A 14,176-nucleotide genomic window follows, 5' to 3' on the forward strand; every position below is an offset into this window, starting at 1 on the left:
CCCCCCTGCATGGCACCTTGGGCAAATGTCTTCTACTATAACTCCAGAGTGACGAAAGCCTTGTAAGTGCATTTGATGGAGATATATACACACTGTGTATATATATATATATATATATATATATATGTGTGTGTGTGTGTGCATGTGTATACATATGTGTGTGTACATTTATATATATATGTGTGTAGTTGTGTGTGTGTGTATAAATAGGTGGTGGTGTTGGTGGTGACAACTGTGGTTGCAGTAAAGGAGGTGAGGGTGATGGTGTTTGTAGTAACAGTGATGGTGGCGGTGGTGGTGGTGGTGGTGGTGGTGGTGGTAGTGGTGCAGCTTCTAATTCACTTTAATCCAGTATTACCAATATTCTATGACAGGCACCAGAGATACTTTCTTCCACTAAAATCCTCGTCGCTGGAATTAACCCATAATCCGAGTAGTAGATCTGTAGCCAGTGATCAAGACTCTTCACCATGACGAGTGCAAAGGGTGCCGATGCCTGAGTTCAGGCCAAGGGTTGTATAGAAGACCCAGGGGCATTTATCGCAGGGGAGAATTGGTGGGGGGACGAAGAAGTGCAAGTCACTCTAAAATATATTGCATCAAAGTCCACCAAAATCCATTGCAATGTGTTGCAACGGGTAATTGCAATGTGTTGTATCTGGAGGTAATTCTGTTTTCTTTAATTTCCATTTGGTATCATTTGGCATCACTACACCTGCCATTGTTAATTACAGGTGAATAAGAACGTGTGGAGGCATATAGCATTTTTGAAGAAGATCTACTTGTTTTATGCAAGTTTGGGCCAGGAACCAGCCATTGATAATGTCTACTTGATGGACAATCTTCAGTTCTGGAGATTTCTCAAAGACTGTCGCTTGCATCATCATGGCTTTACCCTGATGCAAATGGATAGATTCCTTGGTAAGTTCTTTTAGTGTTCTTTACCATTTCGAAATCAAGTGATACTCCATCATCATCATCATCATCATCATCATCATCATCATCATCATCATCACCATCACCATCATTATCATCATCATCATCAACAACAACAACAACAACAACAACAAGGCAGCAAGCTGGTAGAATTGTTAACATTTCAGACAAAATGCTTAGCAGTATTTCTTCTGGCTGGCACCAGGTTCAATAGCCTATAACCTTTACCAGGCTCAGTAGCCATATACCCTTCAGCAGGTCCAATAGCCATATAACCTTCAATAGTCTGTAATCTTTACCAGGTCCAATAATCGTATAATCTTTACTAGGGTCAACAGACAGATATCTTGCATTAAGGTTCAGTAGCCAATAATTTTTATCAGAGTCAATAACCGACAACCTTTAGAGTTTCTAATCAAATTATGCTGATCTAAAAATTTAAGTTTTAATTAAGTTTCAGAATATGCAAATTCTCCTTTTTATTATAGTTTTTAAAAAATATTATTTATTAGATTTAGAATTATGTGGAGTAGGTTTGAAATATCTGCAAATTTTTTTTCTCTTGTTCTATTTAGTTTTGTCATGAATTTAATATATTTGTAAATAATGATTTTGAATATTTTGTTTATATCAATGTTATAACTGAATGATTGTTTGAATAGGTTTACAATTTTATAATTTTTTTTAAAAAAGAAATTGTATATAACTTTTTGGTTTTTCATCATTTCATCTGTCATTCATTGTGTAATTCTTTCTTTCCCAGCGAAAGATAAAAAAGTAACCAGTCTCCATGACCCTTTTGGTAAGTTGCTGCTACGGGAATTTATAGCGAACCTTGTGATCTTGGCCTTCAAAGCATACAGTGCACAATACGATGACGCAAAAGCAAACTTAAAGTAGGTCATGTCATCTTTATCATCATTAATATCTACACACACTTCCACCACTACCACTTACTTCTTTCACATATAGCCAGGTGGTTAACCGAAACGTCAGTGATTTTATAATTGCTGTTTTACCTACATCAGTAACAGAAGGTTGTGTTTTCAGCATGTGGCTGGCAGTGAGCATTTGCTACTGATGGAGTGCAACAAGTCAGAAATGCACATCTAGCGACTTCACCACCACTGCTGGATGATTTTTGCCTGCTACTGATATAATTTTGTGTTTTTAAACACAGTGTGTCCATACAAGTTATTATCCCTGGATGAATACTGTACTTAATTTGTTTTTCGTAATGTATCTATGTATCTGCATTAAGTAATTTATGTATTTATTTATATACATGTGTATGTGTGTATGTCTGTAATATATATATATATATATATATATATATATATATATATATATTATGTATGTATATGTATGTATATGTATGTATGTATGTATGTATGTATGTATGTATGTATGTATTAAAGGAAAAAGGATGACTTGAAGGCCTACTATGGATCCCTAGAAGGCTGAAATTATATTTATTCAGAACTCTTGACGAATTTTTAGATCATGTGACATGTCAGTTAAAAAAAGGGGAAAAAAACTGAGTCCAAATGTTTCACTTTCCATTCATCTAGGTACCATTTTCTTCTGCTGGATTGGTGCTTCTATCAACTTCTCAAAAACAACATCTACCCCAATGTGTTCACCGTTAGAGGTAAACAATCCACAGATTTAAACCATCTTGTTATTTATTTTATGTTATTTGTTTTTTTTTTCTTCTCTTTCAAAAGAATTTAACTCATCAAGAGAACCTAACCCCAAGATTCTTGTGAATTCATGTGTTAATGTTGTTTCTTGGGAGGGTCATTATGTCAGTAATGAACACACCTACTGGTTCTATTTCTCATCTTTATTTGCCAACTAGCTAACCACTTAACCAATTAACTAATTGATTTTTGGATTACTTATTTGATCAATCAATCATTCGGGTTTATCAAAGTCTCATAATTGTTATTTTGTCCCCATTTTTAACCTCATCTATGACATGCTCTTTCATTGTGTTTAAGGATGCAGTTGCATACATTTGTTTCAAAATGCTACAGAGCTTTGAATTACGTTTTCTTTCACTGCAGGCCATATCTTCACAGAAGTCCGCAGAGCCATGAACATAATGGAACACGTCCAGGAGGTTTACAAAATCTACACTGCCATTTGTAAACCACGAAAGGTGAACAGACATTTTTTTTAATAAAAATTTCCAGTACCAACAGATGGGATGGAAAAGTCACTCTGTTTGTCTGCATGATGGATCGATGGGGTGTCTGATGCTACAGAGACACCACACAATGAACTTTTATATCCCCATGTATGGTAGTAAAAGCAGCCCACACTGTCATCATCATCATCATCATCATCATCGTTGTCGTCATCATTTAACATCCGTTTTCCATGTTGGCATGGTTTGGACAGTTTGATAAGAACTGGTCAATTGTAAGTTGTGGCATGGTTTCTATGGCTGCATGCTCTTCCTAATGCCAACATTGTCTCTTATAAGTGTATATCTGATGGTATGGAAAGATTTGACTTGGTCCTTATTTCATCAACCCCAAAAGGATGAAAGGCAAAGTCAACCTTGAAGAAATTTGAACTCAGCACCATTTTGTCCAATGTGTTGATGGTTCTGCCACCTCACCACCTTAAAAATGATAATGATGACGATGACGATGATGACAACGACGACAAATTGTCAGGTGAAAATGTGTTAATTAGTTGAATGTACTGACCATTCCCCTTCATTCTGTCTTTCACAGTTACCTCCCCATGATTCTTCCATGAAGATGAGAGACTGTTTAGTCATACTCAAGGTAAACTAAAGCATCTTTTGTATTTTAAAAGTGTGTGTGTGTGTGTGTGTGTGCGCATATGCTTGTGTGTGTCTGGGTGTTTTCTGCATAGAGAGGCACATATACTTCTCTTCCTCCCCCTCCTTCACCACCTCCTTCTCCTCTCATCTTCATCCTCTGTATTTTGTTTATATATTAACCAATGTGTCTTTCTCTACGGAAAGGACTTAAACCTGATCAATGAGAACCTCACCGCCAAAGCTGCCATTGATGTTTTGGCCGAAGATGATCCCAATGTTATCGTTGATGGTGACTACAACATGGAGTTGGAGGTAAGAGCATTCGACTTCCAATTTTATTTAATCCATCAGCATACACAAGCATAACATATGCATATACCAAATATATATATATTTAGAACAGAGGCAGCTGAAGGAAAAGTCCCATAAGTGGCTCGTCTGTCTTCCTATGTGTTCATTCTGATGTCTGTAAAAAAAGTCTGTTTTTTGTGCTTTATGTTCCCGTTCCTTTTTTGACGTCCTGTACCCGGATATGCATCTATATATACATGTAGATGTAGGTATGTACATATATGTATGTATACATGCATATGCTCTTATATCATTTGCATTATTATTATATATATAAAAATATACAAGGTGTAAAGATAATGAAGATTCAGTATACACCACGTAGCAAAATTATGAGTTGAAAATATGTGTAAAAAAAATATAAAAAGTGGAAGAGAAATACCTTCGTTTCATATAGTTTACTATCTTTTTATAAATATATACATATTAAATGGACATCGTGAAATCCAACCAGTTTTCACTATTTAAATTAGCTTTTCAAGGGTCATTGTACAGTAATCAGTTCCCATGTTTTTCTGTTCATAGATGACCTACCTTGAGTTTCTGGAAGCGCTTGTTGGTTTTGCTGAGATTTACATCACAGAAAGCGTGGTAGAGTCAATGACGATACCTCTTGATACCGTCACGTCAAGTCGGTCTCCAAAGACAAGCAGTCAACCTGTCATGTCACCTGTCCTCAGCACCAATGTGTCCAGCACTTCCTTCCAACAACACTCGAAGACAAGAGAGACAACAGAGAATAGGACATCGGAGACAGTGGTAAGTGGTGGTTTTTAGGGGTTTTTTTAGTCTTGTTGGTGGAAATATAGAAATGGGGAGGGAGATGGGTGGATGGTCTTTACACATTTTCACTTTCACACACACACACACGTGCACTTGTGTGCTTGCATGCATCAGGTTAAACAGATGGACGGACAGACAGATGGATGGAGAGCTAGTTATGTATTGACGTTGAGACAGAGAGAGGGGGAGAAAAAGAAAGAGAGAAATAGGAAAAGTGAGAGAAAGAAAGAGTATAGAGAGAGAGACAGTAAGAGAGGAAGAGGCGGGGAGAGAAATGGAGAGAGACACAAAGGCAGAGAGAGAGAGCCAGAAATTGAGAAAGAGTGTGTGAGAGGGACACTCATAAAACATTATCTGTGACCGATGAGATAACTACCCATCATCATCATTGTTTAATGTCCATCTTCCATGCATGCATGGGTAGGACAGTTCACAAGGGCTGACCGGGTAGAAAATGTACTCTATCCTACTCTGCCTGTTTTGGGAGGGTTTTTACAGCAGGATGCCCTTCCAAATGCCAACCACTTTACAGTGTAGACTGGATGCTTCTTATGTGGCACCAGCACCGGCAGGGTCACCAAGTAACTTGCAAGACAAGGAATAGAATATTGAGAGGAGATGGGGCATTGGAGGAGGGGATCTTGTGTCAGATGATAAAATCACATAAGCCAATGAGGAAGCCTCTATGTAGTCATTCAATATGTTAGAAATAGCAGCTAAATCTCTTTAAAAACCACAGTCTACTTTCTTAAAAAAAAAAAAGAGAAATGGCAAATCAGAACTTATTCTTTAATTAATTAAATGGTAAAATATTAATTTTTTGTAGCAAGAGGAACAAACAAAATCTTTATCTGTGTTGTTCAGTCCACTTGAGAGTTTGATGGAAACGAGTGACAGCAAAGAGACAACAAACGGTATGTTAATAAGACTATTGTTGTTGCTGTTGTTGTGACTGCCATTGTGGTCATGTTGGTTTTGTTGCTGTTGTTGCTTTTGTAGTTGTTGTTGCTGTTGTTGTTATTGTTGCTGTTGTTGTTTTACAATTACAAATTTTGTGAATGGAAAAATGATGGGAGGGGTGGAGTAAAGAAGGGAAACATTGATTAGAATTCAGAGGCAAAAATTAAAATTACTCACACACACACATTCATACACACACACACACACACATTCATACACACACACATTCATACACACACATACACATTCATGCACACACACACACACACACATTCATACACACACACATTCATACACACACACACATACATACACATTCATACACACACACATTCATACACACACACACATACATACACATTCATACACACACACACATTCATACACACACACACATACACATTCATACACACACACACACATTCATACACACACACACACACCCATACACACCCATACACACACATGCACACAAAATGATATTTCATTTTAATTAGATGCAAATTTCAGTTTTTTTTTGTTCTTGTAATGCCCCCTCCCCACTAGCTACGTTAATGATTGTAACTGTTGAAACAGAAGTTGAACTTTGATTGCAATTATGAAGCAACTGTGAAATATTTACTATTATAAAATCTCTAATTTAAATTCTAACAAATTTTACTTTCTATTTTTTTTTTTTTCCCCTTAAAAAAATAATACACATGTACATAAAAACAGAAGAAACTGAAGCAGAGGTAGAGGCTGAAGAACTTGACCAAGCTACAAAAAAGTACAACTTCTGGACTCACCAAATACACATTTTCTTCATCGAGAAATTCATTCGTCCGGTCAGCAACCTTTTGAACATGCAGCAGACGGTCAACAAACTGGTGAAAGAAGAATTAAAGAAAATAAAGAAGAAGGAGAAACAGAAGGCAGCGACAGAGCGATGGCACCAGTTACGCCGAGAAGCAGTAGAAGAGGCATCGCTGAGTCAGGAACCGGAACAGGAACACGACCAGAACATTGCTGAAAACGTTCATGTCTTTGATGAGTTTGGTGAAGTGAAGACGAGCGGTCCAAATGGACATGCAACATAAAAAGAAAACCTACAAGTAATAAAGCAATACATTCCTCCATGGAATATCAAAATGGTATTTCCTTTGGAAAATAGTGGAAGATGGTGGTGGGTGAGAAAGGGAAGGAATAATGGAGGCAGGGGTGGGGAAGTCAGGGCTGAATTATTTCTTTTTAAGGATTTCTTTCATAAAATAACAATTGCTTTACTAAAATAAATCTTGTTTTGTTTTGTTTTGTTTTTTTTTTTGCATTTATTTTGGGGGTTTTCTGTGTCGCACCATTTAATATTTACTCCACGAATTTAATTATTTTAAACAGAGTCAAGTTTGTGACTCTTAAAACCCTCTCCCTCCTAACCCCCACTTCCTTGCCTCCCTCCATCTATCTATCTTTCTCTCCCTCTCACACTAACTTTTTCAACTGCCTTTCTCCCCAACACTCCCTCTCTCTCTCCCTCTCCTTTTCTCACACACACTCAAACACCTCCCCGCTCTGTGTCTCCATGTAATATCTACATCACCTAATATTTTTAGCTCCTAAGGTGGCGAGCTGGTTGAAATGTGTAGTGCTATTTCATCTGTCTTTACATTCTGAGTTCAAATTCCACCGAGGTTGACTTTGCCCTTTGTCCTTTTGGGGGGGTCGATAAATTAATTTTGGTTGCGTATTGGGGTCGATCTAATCAACTAGCCCCCTCCTCAAAAACTTTGGGCCTTGTGCCTAGAATAGAAAAGAATATTTTTAGCTCCTGTCATGTTTCTCACTCACTCTCCTCCTCCTGTTTTTCTCTTTCGCCTCCCCTTCTCTCTCCTCCCTCTTTCTCTTTTCCTCTCCCTCTCCATCACCATCTCTCCCTCCATATAACATCTACACAGAAACACATATCCACACAATGAATAACCATAAATCAGCTCCAATAGCCAATATATCATTCATCTGTTATCACTGGATATTAATCAATTCATCACATTATAATTACATCCTATTTACATTATAGAACAAGTGGCTGAATCTGCCATGGACATTTGCATCCTTAATATAACCCTTTACTCCCAGGCAAACTTAACATGACACAGAGTGTTTATCAATGTTAGACTTACCCAAACACAGCTACATTTCACTCAACTCAATTTCATTCACAACAATATGATAGAAGATATTTGTCTAGGGTGCTGTTGAGTGAGATTGAACCTAAGATTTCACGACTGCAGGCTTAAACAGAGAAGGAAAGGCAGCAGCGATGACCTCTTTTTTTTTTGATTTTGTTTTTCAGGGCTTTTGTGACTGCATAAATGGAAACAGCTGTAGGAAGAAATGATTATCAATTTATTAATAAATAAATATTAACCACTAACTTACCATTTTCTCTGAATTTAATACAAATTTTATATATCATCATCATCATCATCATCGTTTAACGTCCACTTTCCATGCTGGCATGGGTTCGATGATTTGACTGAGGACTGGCAAACCAGATAGCTGCACCAGGCTCCAATATGATCTGGCAGAGTTTCTACAGCTGGATGCCCTTCCTAACGCCAACCACTCCGAGAGTATAGTGGGTGCTTTTACGTGCCACCGGCATGAGGGCTAGTCAGGCAGTACTGGCAACAGCCACGCTCAAGTGGTGTTTTTACATGCCACCTGCACAGGAGCCAGTCCAGCGGCACTGGCAACGACCTTGCTCGAATGTTTTGTTCACGTCACCGGCACAAATGCCAGTAAGGCGATGCTGGTAACGATCACGCACAAATGGTGCTTTTTACGTGCCACCAGCACGGAAGTCAATCAGCTGCTCTGGCAATGATCGTGCTTCGATGGTGCTCTTAGAGTTCCACTGCCACGGGTGCCAGTCATCAAATTTGCGAATTTGATTTGGTTTTGATTTCACTTGCCTCAACAGGTCTTCACAAGCAGAGTTTAGTGTCCAATGAAGGAAAAGTATGCATAAGTGGGCTGGTTACAGCCCTGGGTTATGGTCTCACGTGGCTTGCCGGGTCTTCTCACGTACTGCATGTTTCCAAAGGTCTAGCCCCCAACGCCTACACACCAATTTCAGGCCTTGTGCCTATGGTAGAAAGGATCATCATCATCATCGTCATCATCATCATCGATTTATGAGGAAACAAAGTCATACGGGGTGGCAGACAGTATGCTAAATAGAGAAATCTGTAATAATCTGGTAGTTTACAGACTTCTGATAATATTTAAACATAAATATGAGATCTCATATTCAGTGGAAAGAAGGCAAATGCAATAATGTGGCGTTCATGCCTTTCGTAATAATGTTAGATGTATAAACGATGAACGAGATACTGAATTTGTAACGAAAGAAAACATTAAAGTGAGAGTAGTCTCCCTTTAGTTCGTGGAATTCTTTACAACTGAAGCAGTTGCCAATAGCAATTGATACACAAACAAGGCACGTGTGAAATATGATTTTGACTGAGGAACTTTAGGAAAAGATAGAGAGAAAAATATGGTTGCAAGTAAGCATAACACTTCCTAGTTATTTAACCCTTTAGCATTCAGACTATTTTATCAAATGTAATGTTCATTTATATTATTTTGAAATAATCATACATTATCCTGTATTTTAATGATGTAATTTTTACTCTTTTACTTGTTTCGGTCACTTGACTGTGGCCATGCTGGAGCACCGCCTTTAGTCGAGCAAATCGACCCCAGGACTTATTCTTTGTGAGCCTAGTACTTATTCTATCGGTCTCTTTTTGCCGAACCGCTAAGTTACGGGGACGTAAACACACCAGCATCGGTTGTCAATCGATGTTGGGTGGCGGGGGGGGACAAAAACAGACACACAAACACACACATATATATACATATACATATATACGACGGGCTTCTTTCAGTTTCCGTCTACCAAATCCACTCACAAGGCTTTGGTCGGCCTTTTTTTTAAAAGACATTATCAGGTTGGTCTGAGAGGCCAGATAAGGCCAGGCTGAGCATATAACAGGTAGAATATTTGGACTTGATATAGCCACTAAATGGCTGGTGGCATATAAAAAGCACCATCCGAACGTAGTTGATGCCGTGCCCCTCAACTGGCTTCCATGCTGGTGACACATAAAAAGTACCATCCGAATGTGGTTGATGCCAGTGCCGCCTGACTGGCTCTTCTGCCAGTGTCACGTAAAAAGCACCCGCTACACTCTCAGAGTGGTTGGCATTAGGAACGACATTCAGCTGTAGAAACACTGCCAGATCAGATTGGAGCTTGGTGCAGTCATCTGGCTCACCAGTCATCAGTCAAACCGTCCAACCCATGCCAGCATGGAAAACGGACGTTAAATGATGATGATGTAGAAGTGTCACTAGTTATGATATAGTATGTATATTTATGCATATATATATATATATATATATATATATATATATATATATATACACACATATATATGCACATACTGCATGTATGTGCATATATGTGTCAAATGGGTATACATTTGTGTTGTCGTTTAGCCCTAGGTCTACCCCTGATCAAGTAGATCTCTGATGAAAAAAGGTATTCTATTCATGACCATCCTATCTCTCTGTGCATCTAGGATAACATTGTCCAACAAGCCCTTTTCTTAATTTTTTTTTTTTTTAATATGGTAAGATGCAACCCATGGCAAGATTTAACTGCTATTCTTGGCAGATTGAACAAGCCTATAGAGTCTCCCTTTTTTGGCTCATATACATGTGTGTGTTTGTGTGTATGTCTGTATGTGTTTTATGCATTTGTGTATACTATGCATGTGTCTGTTTGTGGTTGTATATCTACGGGTGTGTACATACAATGCATGCATGTATTTATGTGTGTGTGTGTATTATGTGTGTGGTGTGCATGTATTTTATGTATGTGTGTGTGTGTGTGTTGTAGGTACAGTTTTTGTTGCTGTTGTTGTTGCTACTGTAGTTTTTCTTCTTTTTGTTTCTATTTTCCCAAAGTTCTGCGGTGTAACTCTACCCGCCTGCCATATTGTCTGAATTCCAATGAAGGAGCCTTGATTCTTGATTTAAGATTCGTACATTATTTGGTGAAGAATTTGAAACAACAACAACAACTCAAAAAAAAAGGAAAGGAAGAAGAAAATAAAAACAAAAGAATGTACATAAATTTCAATTGTATGTTGCACTTTAAATGTGCGTATGTACATGTATGTATGTGTGTTGTGTGCATGTGTTGTTTGTGTGTATGTGCGTGTGTCCCCACATGTGAGTGCATTTATATGTATGTGTGTATGAGAAGGAGTGTTTTATGTGTGTGAGAGAGAGTGAAGAAGAGAAAGATAGAGAGACAGAGAGACAGAGAGAGCAACTTTCCTCTGCATGTACCAAGTTTTTATGGAAACTCTACAATGTGGTTTCAATTCTCAGTCAGAGCATAGTACAAGTTTTCCATCTATGCTGCTGAATATATCTTTCCAGAAAGGCATGCCCACCACACAATCTCTCTCTGGGTTCTTTTATATATTTTTCCTAGATTTGTACTGTAAGTATTTAGTCAAAATAAAGCTATATATGTCTTTATATATATGTCTTTCTCTCCTTCACTTGTTATGGTTCATACCCTTTCTTAATCTTTAAATGAGATTCTTTCTCAACCACATGGATCTGGGTTCACTCCCACTGCATGGAACTTTGGGCAAGTGTCTTCTACTTGTTCAAACCCCTTCTTTACCCTTCCCACCCACATTTCCTTGACCAGCTCAATATTTTTCTACCCTACCCCATCATCACCCTATTTCTTTGACCACAACCCTCTTTCATGAACCCTCTCCTCCCTCCCTCACACACACACATTATGACAATACTTAGATTCCCTTTCTGACACTTTCTGATTCAGTTACAGAGGACCTCCTTAGGAAAAGGGCCGAACACAACAACTGTGAGATTTCCACCCTTGAAGAAGTTTCTTTACACCAGCAAGAAATTGAAAGGTTTGTCCTGTTATCTGATGATGTTGTTGTTGTTGTTGTTGTTGTTGTTGCTGTTACTGCTACAGCAGTTGATGTTTTTGTTGTTGTTGTTACTCTTGCTTTTGCTGTTGTTGTTGTTGTTGTTGTTGCAGCAACAACACATACACACTCAGGCAACATGCACACACTCACATGTATACTTCACATATAAGTGCCTGTGCAATGCCATGTAAAAGTGCCCATGCAGTGCCATGTAAAAGTGCTTGTGTAGTGCCACATGAAAGTGCCCATGTGGTGCCACATGAAAGTGCCTGTGTAGTGCCACATGAAAGTGGCTGTGCAGTGTCACATGAAAGTGCCTGTGCAGTGTCACGTAAAAGCACCTATGCAGTGGGTGCCATGTAAAAGTGTCCATGTGGCACCACCACATAAAAGTGGTGGTTCCACATAAAAGCACCCAGCACACACTATAAAGTGGTTGGTGTTAGGAAGGGCATCCATCTATAGAAACCATGCCAGATCAGACTGGAGTCTGGTGCAGCTCCCCCCCAGCTTGCCAGCCCTGGTCATGCCATCCAACCCATACCAGCATGGGCAACAGACGTTAAATGATGATGATGATATGCATACACTTACTCACACACAGAACAAACACGTAAAGACACACACACCAACAAACAAACCCAAATGCACATACGCATTCTTAATCACACGTGCACACACACACACATGCATGCAACACACATCCGCTCACACCTGCAACACACATACACTCTTTGTCTTTCTTCTTCTCTCTCTCTTTCTCTCTGATTCTGCCATTCTTTATCTAAATGGTCCGTATTATTTTCAGGATTGAAAACATTGATAAATGGTGCAGAGATCTGAAGATTTTATATCTCCAGTGTAACCTGATTCCTAAAATAGGTAAGTGGTGTGGAACAAGATTCGGTTTACGATAAATATATCCAAGAATAAAAAAGAAAGCTTCTTTTTTTCCTTTTCTTTTTTTTTTGCAGTTGTGCAGAAATGAAGGAAAGGACATTATATTTACATTATTAGATTTTTAAAAAAATAAATATGGACATGGACACGGCTGTGTGGTTAAGAAGTTTGCTTCCCAATCACATGGTTCCAGGTTCAGTTCCATTGTGCAGCACCTGGAGCAAGTGTCTTCTACTATAGCTCTGAGCTGAGCAAAGCCTCATGAGTGGAATAGGTTGATGGAAACTGACAGAAGACTGTCATATGTGTATATCATCATCATTATTATCGTCATCATTTAACATCCATCTTCCATACTGGCATGGGTTGGATGGGTTTGGCAGAGTCTGACAAATGGAAGGACTGCACCAGGTTCCAGTCTGATTTGGCAGGGTTTTTACAGCTGGATGCCCTTCCTAACACCAACCACTTTACAGTATACAGGGTGCTTTTTACATGACACCAGCGCCCATATATGTATATATATATATATATATATGTGTGTGTGTGTGTGTGTGTGTGTGTGTATATATATATATTTATCAATCATCATCACCATTGTTTAATGCATGCATGGGTAGGACAGTTCACAAGGGCTGGCCAGGTAGAATAGGTACCCTATGCTACTCTGCCTGTTTTGGCAGGGTTTTTACAGCTGGATGCCCTTCCAAATGCCAACCACTCTGCAAAGTGGACTTAGTGCTTTTTACGTGGCACTAGCCCAGGTGAAGTTAGTTTTGGCCTGATTTTGTGGCTGGATGCCCTTCCAAATGCCAACCACTTTACAGTGTGGACTGGATGCTTTTTACATAGCACCAGCACTGGCAGGGTCACCAAGTAACCCGCGTATATGTGTGTGAGAATTGGTTTGGGAGTTGGAAATGCACCTGGGTCTCAAACGGAATTTTGGTTCTCAGTCATACACTCTGTCTGTCTGTCTGTCTGTCTGCCTATCAGTCTGTTTTTCTGTCTCAGTTTCCCTCTCTTTCTCTCCCTCCTCTCCCTCTCTCATTTCTTTATCGCTGTCTGTCTCTCTTTCTCTCCCCTCTCTCTCTATTCCAGAACATGTCAACAGACTAAAGAAGTTGGAATACTTAAATCTGGCGCTCAATAATATCGAACGGATCGAGAATATAGAAGGTGAGTTGACCAAGGTATTATGTGACTCTTCTTCCTTCCTGCAAACAAATGCCATGCCCCTAAGCCTTTGAACCCACTCAGGACCACAAGGGCATCTCAACATGGTTACTGGCCCTGCTAAAACACAGCAGCCAAATATCCCTCAAATTCCAAACTACTATCTTAAATAAAAAGGATACAATAGACAATGTAGACCCTGATGTATAAAAGAAATTGAAGGGTCATGGCTGACCAGGAG

The 14,176-nt window shown here is 38.9% G+C and overlaps 1 protein-coding gene across 1 annotated transcript in view; it reads left to right on the plus strand.

The window, feature by feature from the left end:
• The window catches only part of LOC106869422 (uncharacterized), a 49,850-nt gene that overhangs the window by 11,283 nt on the left and 24,391 nt on the right, over positions 1-14,176 (plus strand). The window contains exons 10-20 of the mRNA XM_089366402.1: positions 735-921; positions 1,700-1,832; positions 2,508-2,587; positions 3,006-3,100; positions 3,684-3,737; positions 3,941-4,048; positions 4,613-4,846; positions 5,697-5,784; positions 11,745-11,838; positions 12,668-12,741; positions 13,861-13,938. Coding sequence (XP_089222528.1) covers positions 735-921; positions 1,700-1,832; positions 2,508-2,587; positions 3,006-3,100; positions 3,684-3,737; positions 3,941-4,048; positions 4,613-4,846; positions 5,697-5,784; positions 11,745-11,838; positions 12,668-12,741; positions 13,861-13,938 — 1,225 coding nt within the window. The remainder of the gene's footprint in view (positions 1-734; positions 922-1,699; positions 1,833-2,507; positions 2,588-3,005; positions 3,101-3,683; positions 3,738-3,940; positions 4,049-4,612; positions 4,847-5,696; positions 5,785-11,744; positions 11,839-12,667; positions 12,742-13,860; positions 13,939-14,176) is intronic.

The sequence above is a fragment of the Octopus bimaculoides genome, chromosome 19, assembly GCF_046866305.1.
Source record: "Octopus bimaculoides isolate indiv1 chromosome 19, ASM4686630v1, whole genome shotgun sequence".
NCBI lineage: Eukaryota > Metazoa > Mollusca > Cephalopoda > Octopoda > Octopodidae > Octopus > Octopus bimaculoides.